Source organism: Aotus nancymaae, unplaced genomic scaffold (assembly GCF_030222135.1).
Source record: "Aotus nancymaae isolate 86718 unplaced genomic scaffold, 86718_ANA_hifiasm-v0.15.2.pri h1tg000007l, whole genome shotgun sequence".
Classification (NCBI taxonomy): domain Eukaryota; kingdom Metazoa; phylum Chordata; class Mammalia; order Primates; family Aotidae; genus Aotus; species Aotus nancymaae.
The window spans coordinates 62,569,764-62,590,537 of NW_026988418.1; the positions used below are offsets into that span (position 1 = coordinate 62,569,764).

General features: G+C 38.9%; 1 protein-coding gene and 1 non-coding gene across 2 annotated transcripts in view; both read right to left on the reverse strand.

Annotated features, from left to right (window-relative positions):
* Positions 1-844: 844 nt before the first annotated feature.
* The window catches only part of CAPZA1 (capping actin protein of muscle Z-line subunit alpha 1), a 48,132-nt gene continuing 28,202 nt past the window's right edge, over positions 845-20,774 (reverse strand). The window contains exons 4-10 of the mRNA XM_012466586.3: positions 19,601-19,664; positions 18,614-18,820; positions 13,728-13,807; positions 12,730-12,808; positions 6,445-6,516; positions 2,851-2,913; positions 845-2,469 (exon numbers count right to left, since the gene is read on the reverse strand). Of these exons, the coding sequence (XP_012322009.1) occupies positions 2,329-2,469; positions 2,851-2,913; positions 6,445-6,516; positions 12,730-12,808; positions 13,728-13,807; positions 18,614-18,820; positions 19,601-19,664 (706 nt within the window). The 3' untranslated portion in view covers positions 845-2,328. The remainder of the gene's footprint in view (positions 2,470-2,850; positions 2,914-6,444; positions 6,517-12,729; positions 12,809-13,727; positions 13,808-18,613; positions 18,821-19,600; positions 19,665-20,774) is intronic.
* LOC135273526 (small nucleolar RNA U13) lies at positions 20,548-20,648 on the reverse strand. The gene has a single exon (XR_010341315.1). It is a non-coding gene; the product is annotated as a small nucleolar RNA U13 (small nucleolar RNA).

Here is a 20,774-nt window from a genome sequence, read left to right on the forward strand (position 1 = left end):
TTCCAGATGGCTGGGAAATCTTTGCCCTAGGGTACAACAGGCTGATTTCAGCAGCTTGTGATAAAATAAATACAATTCAAGCAAATATTTCTGCTAAGGGAGGTTGAGAAGGTGGTAGGGGGGAGCCGGAGCTGGAGTGTCTCTGCCAGACTTAGTCAGGAGGGTTGATTTCCTCCCAATTATGCAAGAAACAACTTTAGATAGTCAAGGGGTTAAGAGATTTTTTTTTAAAGTCTAAGCTAAGGAATCAATGGGATAGCCTGGGGGTAAGATAAGAGAGTTCATAAATTAAAAGCAAGAATGTTTGAATCTATTTGCATTACAAGTAGAATGGAATGCAGCTAAATGTTTGGGAATTTGAACTGGCCTTGGATGGAGTATATGAAGCACAAAACTCCCTCTGGTTCTTTTAGGGAACGAGGATTAAAAAAAAGCCTCTCCGACAAGTCTGTAGCTAGGTCACCTAAGAAGCATTTCAAGATAACCCAGTGTGAAATATTAGCAAGTTTAAGGCAGGGATTCTTTCATTTCTACTTCTGCCTAGTGATTACGACCGTACTTGGGCCTTGCTTTCTGAATGACAGGTACAGAAGACAACTACATTTTTCCCTTTGAAAAACCAGTAGTCTCTGAGTGAAGAGCAGCATGATCCATAGATATTGCTCACGATTAAACAAGCTGTTCTTTATAAATCTTTGGATATTCACTGAGTCCATATAGTTGAAGGTAGAAACCAATTTCAGAAACCCTAAACATTCTCAACAAATAAGATCAAATACAGCTGAATATCTTACCTTGAGAACAAAGGCTGAAGCAATGAATCAAAAAGGAGAGACTCAGACGATTATAGAACAAAACAGGTATATTTCTATTAGACTACCTGATACAGAAGATAGTGTGGTATGGATGGACAGTATGAATGACAAATAATACAAATATATTTTATTTGAAATAAAAATGCATACATAGCTCAATGGGTCACTTGAAAACAAACTGTTCCTTGACTATATTACTGAGCAAAAACAAAACTGAAGCACAAACACCTTTCTTTTTTGACATGTATCTGGAGATAGATCGGAAGACACTACTTGATTTTTAAAAAAACTGACCTTCCATTAAGGCCTGGTCATAGAAGTGTAAACAATGTAAATGAATCCACCATTACCAGTTGTCATATCATATCTATGTCACCTGTGTATTCTGAGATTACACACATACCTGCCAATATACCTGGGAAAGGTTATTTGATCACAGTTACACTTGAGTTCTTGGCAGGCAGGACAGAGGAAGAGTAGTTTGAAATAAGTTTTACATCCTATTTAGAAGAAATCACTAGTATTTCCTTAAATAACAGGTTACAATAGAAAGATACTGCCTGGAATTTATCCTTTTCACTTTGGTTCATTTTTAGTTTTTGTTTGTGATTTACATAGCTGTTTAATTCATTTGCTTATAGTACAATCCTGCCATAAAGTATTAAAGCACAAGATACCTATTATTCCTTCAACATCTGCATTTTTCAAGTTTTATACTCTATATCCACAGTATGTCAGCAGTTCTTCAATGTTTAAAAAAAATAAATGGGTAAAACCCTTCTAAAAATGCAGATGTCTATAACTACAATGGTACTAAAATGGGAAGGAGACAATGAGAGAAGGGATAAAAGCAAACATGTTCATATGCAGGGAATGTGGTTCAAGTCTTTGGATTTAAAAACAAGTTCCCCAGAGAAGCTGGCACTTCCTTTGCCCTCCAAAAAGGACCTGAAAAGTCCCAATCCAAACTTTGGAAAATTACAGTTATGAGATGCAATAAATGATGATCAAAGCAGTCAGAGGGAGAAGGATGAATGTGTCTTCCATTTAGCTATAGATTGTAGCATAGCCTTTTTAGGTGTTGGTGGATCAGTAAAAACCACTGAAGTACCAGAAGTGCTTGGAGCTTGGAAGGATGGGGTAGAAAGTAATGACCATAATACCTTGTCTAAATCAGTAGCAGGGCTTCATGGCTAGGAAACTTTTTTAAACAGTAAAATGTCTCTAGGATAGATCTTTCTCTCTCCAACATTAAATGTGGCAGAATTAACCAAAAAAAAAAAAAAAAAAACATTTACACGTAGATATAGCAATAACAGAAAATTACAAGGCAGAGAACACAAAAGAATCAAGACAATGCTATAGGTTCAACAGTATTCCATGAGGCTAGAAAACTGGTTAACTTTGAAAGCCCTAGCAAAATATCACTCTTGTTTATAAATCACTTATTTATCATATGACCACACGTTGAATCCTTGTCTTTCCACATACTGGAGAATTCTACATTCAGCCTTTAAGCATTCTGCATTTCTTTGCCAATCTTGTAGCTGAGTATCTTGTTCCAGTCGATTTTGGTGCGGGTAACTGGAAGCTGCCGGCGCAAGGCCTTGAATGTGGTATCTGACATTGTTTGATAGTTTTCACTAATTGCTGTCTGCAATAGATAATTGAAGATGAGTTGCTTGAACAGAAATGAGGCTGGTTGTGAATAGGAAAATAACGCTATAGTCAAAGGATATGCTTGAGTCCCCTATAAAGGATAGACAGGGTATATTATTTTCAGTGAGCTCCTCTCCAACCTCTGAAGTAGGCCAAGAAGTTCACCTATATTATTTCTAAAACTAGAGCTACAGTCCCAAGCAATCCTGAAACCCTGATTGTAAGCAGAATGCCAAATTGGAAGGTCTGCAAAGTCTCCACATTTAGTAAAACTGAAGAGCAGGTGTATTTACATTAAAGGACACAGGCCTAACAAAGTATCTTAACAGCAAAATAATAAGATAGTAGATCTAGAAAAATCAGCTCCAAATCTTACCTGATACTCATTTTCTGCATTCTCTATGATTTTAATAAACTCCTTGGCAGTTTGGGCTTCATTCTAATGGAGGAAGGAAGAGGGGAAAAATCAGATTTTTTAAAATGTGTAAGCAGTAAGATCCTGAAAAGTAACTCCATCTTAACTAACATTTGTATAACAATTTCTAGTTTACAAAGTGTTTCCATGCCCACTACCTCCTTTGAGCCTCACAACAACTCTATGGAAGAGACTATGTTATAATCATAACCCCCATTTTGCAGATGAGAAAACAGAACCCTCTGTTTTCTTGACCAGAATTACACAGTTTTTGAATGATAAGGATGCAATCTGAAATTAGGTCTTCACCAAAAAAACCCATGCTCTTTCCACTCTACCACAGTACACCCAAAAGACATCATCAAGTCTTGAAAACGTGACGCCTTGAAAATATTTCTGGTTTAAAATGATATGAACAATGCCTTCAGACAGACACATCAGTCATATACCATAAGCTCACATATGCCTTTATTTGCCACTTAAGATGTTAAACTAGCCAATCACATTTTTGTACTACGTGGCTCAAGTATAAAATGAAATGAATCTCTCTCTTCCTGTTATCATTAAGTACAACAGATTTTTTTTTAAAGTATTTTTTTTTTTTTTTTGAGACGGAGTTTCGCCCTTGTTACCCAGGCTGGAGTGCAATGGCGCGATCTCGGCTCACCGCAACCTCCGCCTCCTGGGTTCAGGCAATTCTCCTGCCTCAGCCTCCTGAGTAGCTGGGATTACAGGCACGCGCCACCATGCCCAGCTAATTTTTTGTATTTTTAGTAGAGACGGGGTTTCACCATGTTGACCAGGATGGTCTCAATCTCTTGACCTCGTGATCCACCCGCCTCGGCCTCCCAAAGTGCTGGGATTACAGGCTTGAGCCACCGTGCCCGGCCGTATTTTTTTTTTTTTTTAATAAGATGAGGTTTCACCATGTTGGTCAGGCTGGTCTTGAACTCCTGACCTCAGGTGATTCGCCCGCCTTGGCCTCCAAAGTGCTTGGATTACAGGCACGAGCCACCACGCTCGGCCAGATTTTTTTTTTAAAGGGAAGAAGGTAGGATTTAATGTCTACAGCAGTGGTCCTAAGAGAGACTATAAGGTCAAAACTATTTTCTACTTTTTTTTTTTTTTTTTTCTGAGACAGAGTCTAGCTCTGTCTCACAGGCTGGAGTGCAGTGGCACAATCTTGGCTCACTAATTCGCCTCCCCAACTCAAGTGATTCTCTTGCCTCAGCCTCCCAAGTAGCTGGGATTATAGGAGCCTGCGACCACGTGCAGCTAATTTTTGAAATTTTAGTAGAAACAAGGTTTCACCGTGTTGGCCAGGCTGGTCTCGAACTCTTGACCTCGTGATCCGCCTGCCTTGGCCTCCCAAAGTACTGAGATTACAAAGTGTGAACCACCGCACCTGGCCTTTACTTTCACAATAATACTAACACAAAGTTATTTGCCTGTTTCGCTCTCACTCTGTAATATGTATATAATGTAATTTCCTAGAAACTACATAATGTACAATGACTTTTATCACTTTGAGGGATAATGAAATGTATGAAGCAGAGGCCAGTTGCAATGGCTCACATCTGCAATCCCAACACTTTGAGAGGCTGAAGCGGGTGAGGTCAGGAGTTTGAGACCAGCCTGGCCAACACAGTGAAACCCTGTCTCTACTAAAAATACAAAAATTAGCCGGGCGTGGTGGCACACACCTGTACTCACAGCTACTTGGGAAGTTGAGGTAGGAGAGTCGCTTGAACTCGGGAGGTGGAGGTTGCAGTGAGCTGAGACAGTGCTTGAGACAGGGCAACAAGAATGAAACTTCATTTCAAAAAACAAACAAACAAAAAACAACTAATATCACAATACTGATTGTTTTTTGTTTTTTGAGATGAAGTTTCAGCCACCTTTTAATGTCAGCCATCTTTTAATAAGCCAGACATTAAAAAATTTGTGAAGACACAGACTAATGTCATTCGTCTATTTTTTTTTTTGGATTTCAGAAATATATTTACAAAGATGTTACTTATTAACATACATGCATTTATCATTATTTTTAATAAACGAATATTTTGAACACGTCTTAGTTTTATTTATTTATTTGTTTTTGAGACAGGGTTTCACTCTGTCCCCCAGGCTGGAGTGCAGTGGCACGATCTTGGCTCACTGTAGCCTCAACCTTCCTAGGCTCAGGTGATCCTCCCACCACAGCCTCCCAAGTAGCTGGGACTACAGGCACTCAGCTGATTTTTATATTTTTTTTTTTGTAGAGATGGGGTTTCACCATGTTGCTCAGGCTGGTCTTGAACTCCCGGGCTTAAGCTTTCACCTGCCTTGGGCTCCCAAAGTGCTAGGATTACAGGTGTGAGCCAACTATACCCGGTCAACACTTCTTAGCTTTAATTTTTAGTGAGGTAAATATTCATAGATATGATGCATAAACAAAAACTCTTTGGGGGTATTCAATAACTTCTAAGAATATAAAGAAGTAATGAGACTACAAAAGAAATATAAGAACAAATCATGTCTTGGGCCAGGTGCAGTGGCTCACGCCTGTAATCCCAGCACTCTGGGAGGCTGAGGTGGGTCAGGAGTTCAAGACCAGCCTGGCCAAGATAGTGAAACCCTGCCTCTACTAAAAAAAAAAAAAAAAAAAAAAAAATTAGCTGGGTGTGGTGGCATGTGCCTGTAATCCCAGCTACTTGGGAGGCTGAGGCGGAAAAGTGCTTCAACCTGGGAGGTGGAGGTTGCAGTCAGCCGAGATCGCACCACTGCACTCCAGCCTGGGCGACAGAGCAAGATTCCATCTAAAATAAAGAAAGAAAGAAAAAAAAACAACAACAAATCATGTCTCTTCTTTCAAGGTACAGAACATAATATTGGCCAGGCATGGTGGCTTGCACCTGTAATCCCAGTACTTTGGGAGGCTGAGGCAGGAGGATCACTTCAGTCTAGGAGTTTGAGACCAGCCTGGGCAACACAGAGAGACCCCATCTCTCCCAAATATAAAAAAATAAGCTGGGCATGGTGGCGTGTGCCTGTGGTCCCAGCTACTTGGGAGGTTGAGGTGGGAGGATCACTTGAGCCTGGAAGCTTGTGGCTGCAGTGAGCTGTGATCATGTCCTTCCTTGCACTCCAGCCTGGGCACAGTGAGTCCCTGTCTCAAATAAAATGACAACAACAAACCATAAAACATTCTAATTGAATACTCCTAAAAATGTTGTTTCTCCAATGATATAAATGCAGCCCTATAGCATGCAATTTGGTAAACTTTCCTTGCTCTTAGTATTTATTGATTGAAGGCATTGCTTTCCTTGAGTAATTCTTACAATTGAGAGAGAGCGACTAAGAAGGACATTTGTCTAAAGCCATAATCAATGTTTTGAGTCAAAAACTGTGAACTAATATATGCCAGTTGGTGGTAAGAGGCACTAACAGAAGTTGCCAAAATCAAATCATTAAAAGCAAACTGAATTTCTACTGGCAGAATCAGCATTCAGGATCAAAACTAATTTTTTAAAGAAAAACAAGACATGAGTAAGCCAGACACTATTCCATACTCACCGAAACAGTTAGTGAATCCTGTACATCTTTATGACTAACCAACTGAACATTGCCATCTTCATAATAGTGAACCTGTGTGAGACAATGTTTGAGCATTTTTAGGGGAAGTTCATAGAGAAACCTGTTACTTAGGACAGAAATCCATGCTTTAAGATGATGAGCCATTTTATCAATGGTGAACAAATAATTAATATAACTAACGGTAATTCACAATGATGGTTAATTAATCCACAGAACATTAAGAATGCTTTTTCCTTAGCAGGGAAAACTGATTAAGTTCGACAAACATTTGTTATGTGCTTTTCACATTCTAAGCACTGTGCTAGGCATTGCAAATACAAAGGTTAAGATCCCACTCTTAACAATATTAAAATAATTAAAGTCATTAAACATTAGCTTTTCTCTGTGAAAACCAAGGAGTTTTAACGGATCCTAATACCTAATATCTAGCACATTTCTCCATTTTGGTAAGCAGATCTGACTAGATACAGGAAAAGTCTAATTGAGGGTTAAAGATGGACAGAAAACAAGTATTTTATTGGTAAAGCAGATATTTTTAAAAAGATAAAAGTAAGGCCGGGCGCGGTGGCTCAAGCCTGTAATCCCAGCACTTTGGGAGGCCGAGGCGGGTGGATCACGAGGTCGAGAGATCGAGACCATCCTGGTCAACATTGTGAAACCCCGTCTCTACTAATACAAAAAAAAAAATTAGCTGGGCACGGTGGCGCGTGCCTGTAATCCCAGCTACTCAGGAGGCTGAGGCAGGAGAATTGCCTGAACCCAGGAGGCGGAGGTTGCGGTGAGCCGAGATCGCGCCATTGCACTCCAGCCTGGGTAACAAGAGCGAAACTCCATCTCAAAAAAAAAAAAAAAAAAAAAAAAGATAAAAGTAGTTTCGAATAAAGTGAAGAGCTATAATTATGAAAACAATTAGCAAAAAGGAGGAGACAGACTAACAGATCAATGACATTTTAGGTTCAGTAAGTTTTGGCAACTTAAAAGATAGGTTTAGTCACCTTGACAAGGCTACTAACTGGTCATACAGAATAGGATAAGGGTATCCTTTTGTGCATTTGAATAGGCTCATGAAAGAAGCAGTTGTTACCTAAGTGGACAAGGTAGAGAAGGATATCTGCCAAGAAGATAAAAAAAAGTACAACAGAATAGAGTGTAACTGGTTTAGTTTAAAGAAGAACAAAGAACTCACTGCATATGAATATGTATAAAAAAGGAGTGTGGCAGGAGACATTGCTATGAAGTTGGAGACACAGACTGTGAAGAACAAAACACTTTATAAACCATGTTAAGAATTCAGACTACTCAGGAGGCTAGGATGGGAGGATCACTTGAGGCCAGAAGTTCAAGACCAGCCTGGGCAATATAGCAAGACCCCCATCTTAGGGAAAAAAAGAATTCAGATATTATCCTATTATAGGTGACACATAGGAAAAGGAATGTTTTAGAAAGATTACACTTGTGCCATGAAGAAAATAAAATGGAAGTAGCTGATATTAGAGCCATAATGCTAGAACAATAGTCCAGGTAATGCCATTTATCTAGTGCTATGATCTGAATGTTGGTGCCTTCCCAAAATTCTTATGTTGGAATCTAATACCCAATGTGATAGTATTAAGAGAAGGGGCCTTTGGGAAGTGATTAGGTCATGAGGGTAAAGTCTTCATGGGATTAGTGCCCTTCTAAAAGAGGTTCAGTCAAGCTCCCTTGCCACTCTTCTACCTCATGAGGACACAGTGTTTACCCCTTCTGTCACATGAGAATGCATAAGGTGTCACCTATGAGAAACAGAACTCACCAGACACTGAATCTAACAGCACCTTGATCTTCAACTTCTTACTCTCCAGAAATGTGAGAAATAAATTTCTGCTGTTTACAAATTACCCAGTCCAAGGTATTGTGTTATAATAGCCCAAACAAGGCTGGGCACAGTGGCTCATGCCTGTAATCACAGCCAAGGTAGGTGGATCACTTGAGGTAAGGAATTCGAAAACAGTCTGGCCAACATGGTGAAACCCCATCTCTACTAAAAATACAAAAAAATTAGCCAGGTGTGGTGGCAGGTGCCTGAAATCCCAGCTACTCAGGAGGCTGAGGCAGGAGAACTGCTTGAACCTGGGAGGAGAGGTTGCAGTGAGCTGAGATTGTGCCACGGCACTCCAGCCTGGCTAACAGAGAGACTGTCTCAAAAAAAAAAAGCCCAAACAAACTAAGACATCTGGTCTATGCTACCAGGAGATATTTGAACAAAACAGAATGTTTTGAGGGATAAAGCAGAAAAGGGAAAGAGAACAGTAATCTTCACTTACTTCATTTCACTTACTTAGTAATCTTAGCTGTAGTAGCTATTAGTTATTAAGCCTTTACTACGTGTTAGACACTGTGCAAACACTTCACCATTACTGCTATTCCCTCATTTAATCATTACAAAAACTATGAGATGAGGATTACTACTAACCCTATTTTACAGCTGAGGAAACAGACTTGCTTTGAGGCAGTTATTAAACAATAAGTTATCCATGTTCACATACCGAGTAAGAGGAGGAGCCAGGATGTGAATTAGGTCAAATTCCAGAGCTATCCAACATGTGTAATACCTCCCAATGCTATGTTTTGTCAAAAAGTTAGGAATTCCTTGATCTGGGTAGAAATAAAGTGTTTCAGCAGGGGCTGACTCTTTGTGGATATCATTAGAAGGGCATAACAGCCAAGCTCCATCTAGGCAGAAACCTATTTGCAATAAAAAGACTTCCCTGGACAACATGAACCTCCTACATATCCTTAAAGGACAAAATAAGTATCTTCTTTAATGGGGATAAACAGCTGGCTCTATCCAGATGGGCAGAAGAAGCTAGACTTTCCATACCCTCTCTAAACCTTAAAGTTTTACCTTTTGGCTTTTTAAGAGGTTAAAGAAGAAAAGGCAATATAAGAATCCACTGAGAACAGGCACAGTGGCTCACACCTTTAATCCCAGCTCTTTGGGAGGCCAAGGAGAGCAGATCACTGAGGTCAGGAGTTCAAGACCAGCCTGACCAACATGGCAAAACCCCGTCTCTACTAAAAATACAAAAAAAATTAGGCGGGTGTGGGGGTAGGTGCCTGTAATCCCAGCTACTTGGAAGGCTGAGGCAGGAGAATCATCTGAACCCAGGAGGTGAAGGTTGCAGTGAGATGAAATTGTGCCACTACATTCCAGCCTGGGCAATAGAGCGAGACCAGAATCCACTGGAGACGAGATGAAAATCCATTGGAAAAGAAGGGCGATAGTAAGAACCACTAATACTTACATGTAAAATGAGAACAGCAAAGATGTGAAAAAAGACTAGGCTAAATGATGATGACATATAAAGGTTAAAATCCCAATAGATAAGAATATTTAAAATATAGGTAGGTCCTACTCAAATATCAGCTTTGTTTCTTCATTAAAAAACTAGATCGTTCTTTCATTAAAAAAAACATTTGGTAGGGAAATGACTACAAACAGGATGGGAGATATTTAAAAAAAACAAAAAAAACTCAGAGAGCTGGCCATAGAAGAAACAAGATCTTCTGTATTTCTCAGAACTCGTCTGAAGAGAGGAGGTTGTGCAGAGCACATTCATTTTGTTCAAGAATAAAGACTATGCAATTAGTTTGAACTTCTGTTATGTTTCTTAATTAGGACATGGAAAAGAATATACAGTAAGGTCAATAAGCCTCACTGTTTATGATCTCAATAAAAAATTCCAAAATATATTAATTTCCTAATAATACCTAATTAATTACCTAATACACTAATGATATTATAATGTTTAGAAATTAACCCAGCCGGGACAACACAGTGAGACTCCGACTCTAAAAAAAATAAAAAAATAAAAAATAGCCAGATGCAGTGGTGTGTATTTTTAGTACCAGGTACTTGGGAGGCTGAGGTGGGAGGATCATTCAGTTGAGGAGTTCGAGGTTGCAGTGAGCTATGAAAGCACCACTGCACTCCAGCCTAGGTGACAGAGTGAGACACATCATTTCAAGAAATAAATTAAGCTCAAATTATATGTGTTCTAAAACCTTTTCTAGGTCTCATCTGCTAATATGAAAATGGTTCAATTAACTAATACAAATTTCAACATGACTGCCATCAACATAAATCCTCAGAAATTGTTGCCTTCTTAGCATGATGTTTTTGCCTATAGACTAGCCTGAAAGGCTAAATATCTTAATAATTTTTCCAAATAATTCTCACTCCAAAATTTAAAAGATATGTAAATAAATTAAGCCTTCCCCGAAAGTGTGATCAATCTGTGCTTAAAAAGGTTTAAATGTTGGTCTGTACACTGCTTACCAGAAATTATCACCCTTTGTGATGTGTGCCCATTTCATAGGTTTGCACTGGCTAAAATACAAATGGCTGTTTCTATCTAGAAACAAAATAAAACTTACCTACATAAAATTGACAGCAAAATTCCTTACTATAATGCTGATACCACAGTTACAAGAAGTTAATGCTGATGCCATAGTTACAAAAGGTCCAGAGTGTTAGGCTACTAACATATTTGGTTAACAGAAACAGAACAATATGCTGTTTTATGTTGCGCCTTCCCAGAAGCTGACCCTAAGACAAAGACTAGAGCCAGAAGCTGACCCTAAGACAAAGACTAGAGCAAAAGTAGTTTATTCAGGAGCAAATCCCACAGAGCTACAACAGGGACAGAAGAAGTGAGACACATAAGGAGAGGAAGCCTTACAGGTACATTTATGAGCAGGTTATAGCTGTGGGCATTAAGCTCCAGAAAACTAAATAGAAAATGCTTCAGAGTTGTCCTACTTGAGGAAGCTGCCATATTTCTCTACCAATATCACTGAGGGCTGCTCCAAGAGCTATGAACTCAACACCAGTCTGTCTCATCTGAGTAGGGCATGCTCCTATGGCCAGGAGCTACTTGTTGCAGGAAGCTATAGGTATATAAGAAATGAGCAGATTTACTTTTACAGAATTTATTACCTATACACTTCATTAAATTAGAGGATTAAAAAAGACAACTATTGGCAGGGTGCGGTGGCTCATCTGAGGTCAGGAGTTCAAGATCAGCCTGGCCAACATGGTGAAATCCATGTCTACTAAAAATACAAAAATTAGCTGGGCATGGTGGTGCACACCTGTAACCCTAGCTACTTGGGAGGCTGAGGCAGGAGAACTGCTTGAACCCGGGGAGGCAGAGGTTGCAGTGAGCCAAGATCCCACCACTGCACTCCAACCTGGGAGACAGAGCGAGACTCTGCATCAAAAAAAAAAAAAAAGACAACTCTTGGTAATTGTTGTTAAAGCACAGCTTAACACAATATAATACAGGTACAATTAGGTACTGATCTTCTCAGTTATCTGTACCTACTCTGACCTTAGAGTTAGTGAGGCTTAAAAATTAAACCATCCTAAATTTAGAAAGTCAAACCTCTGCTAGGATACTAAATTTCAATCCACATAGGCATCAAATGAGTTAAAAGCTATCTTATTCAGCTGCCTGTCTACCCTGACATCAGCATCAGAAATCTACTTCTGGGCTGGGTGCAGTGGCTCACATCTGTAATCCCAGCACTTTGGGAGGCTAAGCCAGGCGGATCACCTGAGGTCGAGAGTTCAAGAACAGCCTGACCAAACACGGAGAAACCCCATCTCTCCTAAAATTACAAAATTAGCCGGTGTGGTGCGCATGCCTGTAATCCCAGCAACTAGGGAGACTAAGGCAGGAGGATCACTTGAATCCGGGAGGCGGAGGTTGTGGTGAGCTGAGATCGCACCATTGCACTCCAGCCTGGGCAACAAGAGCAAAACTCTAAGAAATCTACTTCTGCTTGGCTATTTATATTCCAAAACACCAGCTATTCTCTCTCTGGGCTGGGAGGCAGAGGTTGCAGTTAGCTGAGATAATGTCACTGCACTCCAGTCTGGGTGACAGAGTGAGACTCTATCTCAAAAAATAATAATAATTATTATTAATTTTAATTCTTTCCTAAAACTGCTGTTTGACAATTCCTGGAAATATCTTATGTTACCTTTAAAGGAAAACAGTAAGTATAACAGTAAGTATATTGCCATATACTCTACATACTATCCTTTAACAACTCAGAATAGCTCTGTTTACGTCCCCAAGAAGGAAGCTTCTATTTCTATTCACTGCCGTCAATCTCCCTTTGCATCTACATATACTTGGTCCTTATTTAATACCAGAGCAACTTGTACATGTTTTAAAGATGTGAAGTTTGAAGTCTATAAACATGTTGGAATCTCACCTGAATCTTAAGCACTCCAACCACCTGCGCTGTAGGTGGTGTGATGGTGAACTTCCACTCTGATCTCCAACGACCATTCCTATTAAAACACACATATAACATTGCAGAATTAGCAATAAGCCCAAGAAAGAGGTGATTTGCCACTGAGGCACAGCAGCTGGGAAAGAGGGGTGCAAAAAAAGGAAAAAAAAAAAAAGAAAGCGTTATTTCCAGTTTGGCAAACTCAAAGCTCTGTCTACTCAAATAAAAGTTTGGATCTAAGTGGCCTGACCATAAGCCTTTTCTAAGTTATTTTGACTTTCATTTTTCCTTTTTTCCCTTGAAATGGAAAACCGGGCCGGGCGCGGTGGCTCACGCCTGTAATCCCAGCACTTTGGGAGGCCAAGGCGGGTGGATCACGAGGTCAATAGATCGAGACCATCCTGGTCAACATGGTGAAACCTCGTCTCTACTAAAAATACAAAAAAATTAGCTGGGAACGGTGGCGCGTGCCTGTAATCCCAGCTACTCAGGAGGCTGAGGCAGGAGAATTGCCTGAACCCAGGAGGCGGAGGTTGCGGTGAGCCGAGATCGCGCCATTGCACTCCAGCCTGGGTAACAAGAGCAAAACTCTGTCTCAAAAAAAAGAAATGAAAAACCATGCCTATTCTGCTCATGGGAGGCTCTTCCAAAATCAGATGAATAGGCTGCCGAGTTATACAATTAACTCAAGTAGCATTAACCCTAACTCAAGTAAAACTCAGATTTTCAACTGGGCACGTTACTAATCACTTGTTGTCACTCAAAATAAGAGTAACTTTTAAAGGAAAATATAATTATAAAGCCTTAGAACTGTAAGAAATCTAAATAATGTCAAAATCCTTCATTTATACATGGGAAACTGAAGTCTGTAAGTTAAATAATTATTCCAAGCTAGCTGGATTAAAAACGAAGTCTCAATTGCTGGCTTCTTTCCTATATAAATGACATACAAATAGAAGAGAATATCTATTTCTTACCAGAAGTTTTTAGGCTGAAACTGGTGGCTTTCAATACATGCAATAATAGTCTGTTGCCCATCAATAGTTTTAGCATAAACCTATTGTTTAGAAAAAAAAAAAGTTAAGACTCCAAACACATATTTAATTTAAACAACATGCACTGTACAAAAGCGGTGTGTTAAATCCTTTGGGGGAGACAAAGAATCAGATAAAATGAGCTTACAACACAATAGTGTTCATGGGATATGAACACAAAGCAGAACATACTAGGTTCTACTAGAGACAGTGATACAACGAAAACAGAGGGAAATACTGCTCCAGGTTTAGGGTACAAGGCAGGTGCCATTTAGGCTGGGTCTTACAAGACAGATGAGATTCTGATAAGCAGAGACCAAGAACAAATGCGAGGCACAAACTGAGGGCTTGTTCAGTGAAATCCCTGATAATTCCGTCAGGTTTAAAGAGTTTGTGGTGAAGTAGACTAATGAAAGACAAAACAGAATGGTAGATTTAGGTCATGTAATAGTAGATGTAAAGTAAGAAGTTTAAGACTTTATTCTACAGACATTGGAGAGACAGCAAAACATGACTAGAACCAAGAATAATCAATACTGGTATACAAGATAAAACAGAAGAAAAGCTGAAGCTTGGTTAGGACACCACAGGATTAATCTGGGCAACAAGCCAGAGTTGTATTAATGGGAATGGAAAGGAAGAGCTACATACAGAATGTAGAAATACAATCATAGTCTAGCAGTATATGGCAAATGAAGGGTAAAGGAAAGAAGGAACTTAAAGGGTGACTAAAAAGATGGTAGTGTCATTAACAAACTGGGAACTACAGATGGAGGTGTCTAGTTAGTAGTTAGAAACACTAACTCTTCCTTAGTGTGGGAAAGGTGAATGGAAATGCAATCACCAAGGGAAAGAAAAAAAAAAGTGCTTTATAGTCCACAAAATATGTTTCTACATATATTTTCTTTTACCTACAATAAATCTGATAAAATATATTGTTATCATCTACAGATGAGAAAGTTAAAGTTCACAAAGCTTCTTGCCTAAGGTCACTCAGACAGTGGTAAAGGCAGAATCCAAACCCACTGTTTTTGTGACACTGAAGTCCAAGTTACTTTACCTGCATTAAATGACTATGAACTTTGGGGAATGCCTACATTTACAAAGGTAGGGAAAAAAAAGAATGCAGTACAAACAGAGTAACAATAATTAGGCCAGGTGCGGCAGCTCATGAGGTCAGGAGATCAAGTCCATCCCGGACAATATGGTGAAACCCTGTCTCTACTAAAACACAAAAAATTAGCCGGGTGTGGTGGTGGGCATCTGTAGTCCCAGCTACTTGGGAGACTGAGAGAGAAGAATTGCTTGAACTCGTGAGGTGGAGGTTGCAGTGAGCTGAGATCGTACCACTGCACTCCAGCCTGGCAACAGAGTGACACTCTGTCTCAAAAAAAAAAAAAGAATTAGGGGGCTGGGCACAGTGGCTCACGCCTGTACTCCCAGCACTTTGAGAGGTCGTGGCAGGGGATCTTCTGAGGTCAGAAGTTCAAGACCAGCCTGGCCAACATGGTGAAACCTCATCTCTACTAAAAATACAAAAATTAGCCAGGTGTGGTTGTGGGTGCCTGTAATCCCAGCTACTCAGGGAGGCTGAGGCAGGAAAACTGCTTGAACCTGGGAGACAGAGGTTGCAGTGGGCTGAGATTGTGCCATTGCACTCCAGCCTGGACAACAAGAGCAAAACTCCATCTCAAAAAATAAATAAATAAAAGAAGGAAAAAAATAATAATTAGGGTTTGCTGATATAGCAGCCTAAGTAAAAGATAATTTCCAGAAGTAGCTGACTGGCTTCAGTGTGAAATGCCATACGGAGGGCAAGGATGAGGAAAAGGAAAGTGGACCAGGTAACTCAGGAACCATTAGTAATCTCAGAGAGCAGTTTCTGTAGAATGGGGACTAAAGTAAAAAATTCAGAAGTAAACAGAGGAAATGGCACTAGCCAGGAAAGAATGTGCACTGATTTGGTGGTGATGCAGAGAGAGATGAGAGCAGGGAAAAAGTGGAGAAGACGAAGAAAGAGCAAGGTGGAAAGGGCAGGTAAAGAAGGAGAAATAGGCTGGGCATGGTGGCTCATGCCTTGTAGTCCCAGCACCTTTGGAGGTGGAGGCAACCTAGGAGTCTGAGACCAGCCTGGGCAACATGGTGAAACCCCATCTATACACACACACACACACACCACAGAGAGACAGGGAGAGAGAGAGAGAGAGAGAGAGAAATTAGCCAGGTGTGGTGGTGTGCACCTGTGTGGTCCTAGCTACTTGGGAGGCTGAGGTGGGAGGATCCCTTGAGCCCAGGAGGTAGAGGCTACAGTGAGCCTGGGCAACAGAGCAAGACCTGCCTCAAAAAAAAAAAAAAAAAAAAGAGAGAGAAATAACTTACAGGAATTATGATTGAGGAAAGATTTTTATTCTCTTTAAGGACAGGAGAAATAAATCTTTTCTTAGGTAAAGAGAAATATATCAGAAGATAAAACAAAGTCCCAAGAAGATGTTTTGAAGTATATAGGATAGTATGAAATCAAGAATAAGGACCCTTCTCGCTCAGATTCGAGTAGGGAAGACTTCTGAGTATGAAGAAAAGAGATATAAAAAGATTTTCTGTCAATGTCAATACTTACAAAACGTGGGAGATTAGATGCCTGCCAGAGGACAATGAGAAATGTTTGGAACTATGTAGAAAACGTAATAGGGAATAATGAGATGAAATTACAGACTACCAAGCAGGTCAGCTTAAGACATAGGACACTGATGCACAGCAGACACCATCAGAACAACTCCATAACTTTCTGTGGCTTATTTGGTATCTAGTAAGGTTATTTGATGCTGGAGGTCTCCAAATTAAGAATGGGTATAGTCACAAACTTTGAATGGGTAACAATAAATTCAAAGTATATTTAGGATTAAAAAGTCAATTTCTAAATAGGAGTCCGTCATGTCTCCCCTTTGCAATACTGGTTTCCAAACGGGAATTCTGTACTTGTCTAGTCCACCATAATGGGTATTCTCCATTACTTAAAAAACAAAAACAAAACCAAACAAACAAAAAAACATAATGACACCTAGCCTAACATTTATCTAACATTTATTAGAGCTTACTTTGTGCCAGGTACTGTTCCAGGCATATATTACATATATTATTAATTCACTAAATCTTCACAACAATCCTATGAGGTAAAAACAATTATTTCCATTTGATAGTCATAGAATTGAGGCACAGAGATGTTAAGTAATTTACCTAAGGTCATACAACTAATTAATTGGCAGGGCCAGAATTCAAACCATTAGTAAGGCTTCAAAGTAGGTGCTCCTAACTGTATTCTAGACTGCCATGTAACTCATCATCATTGCATATTTAAAATATTCTAGTGAAAATTGCTGAGATATTTTCTCACAACAAAAAAAAATCAGTATGTGTAGTAATCCATGTTATTAGCTCAATATAGCCATCCCACAATGTATGTGTATTTCAAAACATCATGTTGTACATATTTTTGTCAATTTAAAAATAAATGCAAAAATAAAAAACATTTTAATGAATATTTTTCTTAATATACCATAATTTTATAAAGGAAAAATCATGATTAAAGCCAAATTTATCTATTTTTACACTCAAGAGGTAGTAAAAGAAAATCAGGCTGGGCACAGTGGCTCACACCTGTAATCCCAGCACTTTGGGAAGCTAAGGCAGGTGAATCACCTGATGACAGGAGTTCGAGACCAGCCTGGCCAACATGGTGAAAACTCGTCTCTACTAAAAATATAAAAATTAGCCAGGTGTGATGGTGGCGCCTATAATCCCAGCTATTTGGGAGGCTGAGGCAAGAGAATTGCTTGAACCTAGGAGATGGAAGTTGTGGTGACCCGACACAGCGTCTCTGCACTCCAGCCTGGGTGACAGAGTGAGACTCTGTCTCAAAAGAAAAGCAAATCAAACTACTCTTGATTAAAAAAGAAAAAAATTCTTTTTTTTTTTTGGAGACAGAGTCCCACTCTGTTGCCCAGGTTGTAGTGCAGTGGTGTGGTCTCAGTTCACTGCAACCTTCACCTCCCTGGTTCAAGTGATTCTTGTGCCTCAGCTTCCCGAGTAGTTGAGACTACAGTTGTACACCACCACATTTGGGTACTTTTTGTATTTTTTAAGTAGAGACAAGGTTTCATCCTGTTGACTAGGCTGGCCTCGAACTCCTGGCCTCAAGTGATCAGCCAACCTTGGCCTCCCAAAGTGCTGGGATTACAGGCATGAGCCACCATGCCCAGCCAATTGTTTGGTTCTAATAGTTCTGATTACCTAATATAAACATCTAAACTATGTAGAAGTAGCTTTACGTAAAAATGCCTGTATCAAAAACCCATAAATATGAGCAATAGCTTGATCAACAATTTTAGTATACATCTTTTTCCCCGTTTCCAAACCAAAGACTTTTTAGATCTGCATAAAAATACAAACAAGAAAGAAATTAGTGAAAAAGATTAATTTAAAAAAAGAATGAAAAAAACCAAAGACCTTTTTCTGATAGGTGTAAGGCATTTCTCAAAAGTAAATAAGTCAAATGTGAAAACAGAATACGTCGGGATCTAAATTTTTTGTGCACTGGGATTTTAAAAAGAAATTTTCTGTATAAAAATTTCCATTTTTTTCTAAACCCTTAGAAAGAAGGAAAAAAAAAATTTCCATTTATTTATACCCCTTTACAAAATGATTTAGGGAATAAAATGCAGAGAAGAGAGCATAACTAAGAAAGAAGTGATGTTTGGCAGGCCAAAGCTTCCAAAGGATAAGGTAAATATAAGAAAACATTCTCTTGATAACAAAGCAGTCAGATACTTAACAGTACAGAAGCCGTTGGAATAATGGTCTTTCACATAGGCTCTTAAAGCACTGTCACAGGATTCTCTCCAAGACTTCAGACCTCCATCAACTTCTTCTGGCTGGGGGTCACTTGCTTCTTTCCGTAGGTGATCAAATTTAAAGGAAATTTTGTTTCTTGGATCTAAAAATCTGCTATTACCCAGGTCACCATGCTCTGTAATTAAGACCTTCCAAAGAATAATTAAAAATATGAGTAACTTTTTAAAAAAGACAATTCTTACTGCCTTTTGTGAAACAAATCAATAAAAATTCTGAGGCAGTTAATTTTTCATTTAGTCAGATTTCTCTTTCATATTAATTTTTCAACCAAGTCCCATGCTACTAGGAATACTGTATTTATGAATGTCAACTTATATTACAAAATATCCTCCATATTAATAATATACTTTATTTCTTGGTTTCTAATATCTATATATGTACTTTATACATAGCTGTATTAATTTTTATGTACACTTTTGTATATTTTTTCATGTATTTTCCCAGAGGCGTTATGAAACTTTAGGGTCATTACACTTAGCATTTAAAATAGGTAGTACATTCATATGGTTCAAAAATAAAAAAATACATAAAGTGAAGTGTTTTCTCATCCCATCTCCCAACCACCAAAATCCTAAAGTAATAAGTAGTCTAAATTAAGGAGGAATGCCTCTATTTTTCCATTAAATATAATGTCTGCTGTTATTCTCATCAAGGAGAATAAAGACAGCTGGAAAACCTGTAAGACTCAAATCCTTCCATTTTCACTATTCTTGTTGCTCTCCTTTCTTGTCAAAGAAACCGATAGTATTATCAGAGAGAGGAAGAATATCCTAACATGTAGAATATTTACAAAACTATAAAAACTAAGACAGATTTATTCAGCACCTGGTTCAGACATCTGCTTTGGTTTCTATTAATAGGATATCTACTATCTGCCAGGCATAGCCTATCTAAAAGGCAATTATTACCTGATCTTCATATCCTTCTATCTTCACAGGTGTGAACTGATCCATGTTATACTGGGCAAATGCACTGTTTTTTAAAAAGTTTAAAAAAAAAAAAAAGGAGGAAGAGAGAAAAGAATTATGTGCAAATAAACACAAAAGGTAGTTTACAGAATAGTGAAAAGAAATGTGAAAATACTACCTGGTACTTTTCCCTTTTCTCCCCATACATCCAGTGTTAACATAATGCCTTCTAGCTTTCTGAAGGGACTCCTCTCCACAGGGATCTTAGAAGCTCCTCAAGCTCTGAAACTACCTTTTCCTCTCTGCTTTAAGCTCCAAAAGACCTTCTACTTTTACAATTCCAAAGTTGTTTTTTTTGAGATAGGGTCTCACTAGGTTGCCAGGCTGGCCTCAAACTCCTGGGCTCAAGAGATCTTCCCATCTCAGTTTCCCGGTAGCTGGGACTACAGGTTCGTACCACCACACTTGGCTGATTCCAAAGTTTGAAGCAATCTGATTATTGTGAACTGCCAATAATTTTAATCTTTTAGGCAGAAGCTTTCAGTAATTCAAAAGAATCTTCCACTGAAAAATGATTTTTTTTTCTCAGCTATCAGAGTCATGAGAAACTATAGTTAAATGTCAGAAGGCAACTGACACTAGAAGAAGGTGAAGTGAAGTTGAGCATGAGTCAAGTATCAAAGTAGAGCCTCAGGCACAGAATAGTTATTTTTAAGAGGCATGCATAAATAATCAAAGTACATGCCTAATATTACTGTTTGTCCAAAGCGTGATTTATTAAATTCTGCATTTTTAATGGCTCTCTAATACACTTAACAAAGCTAAAGCAAAAGACAAGGTAAAAGAAAGAAGTAAGAGCTACACTTATATTCTTGAAAAGTATCAGTCTTCTCACAGAATTCCCAATTTTAACCTACTAAAACAGACTGCTAGGATTTTTTCCCCCATGTCAGACAGGTAATGTGCCAACGTAACAAGGTGTGAGGGAGGCACATCTCACACATGCATGTGAAAACTCAATCATCACACTTATAAACTACAAAAGGATGGAGTTTTAAACAGTGTTAAACTTTCCCTAGGCTTTTCAAGACAAAGCAAAGTAACAAATATTAAACTTCTTAAAGTAGTTAAAGCCAATTTTCAATCTTACTTTGTTAAAGTTATTATTGTGTTA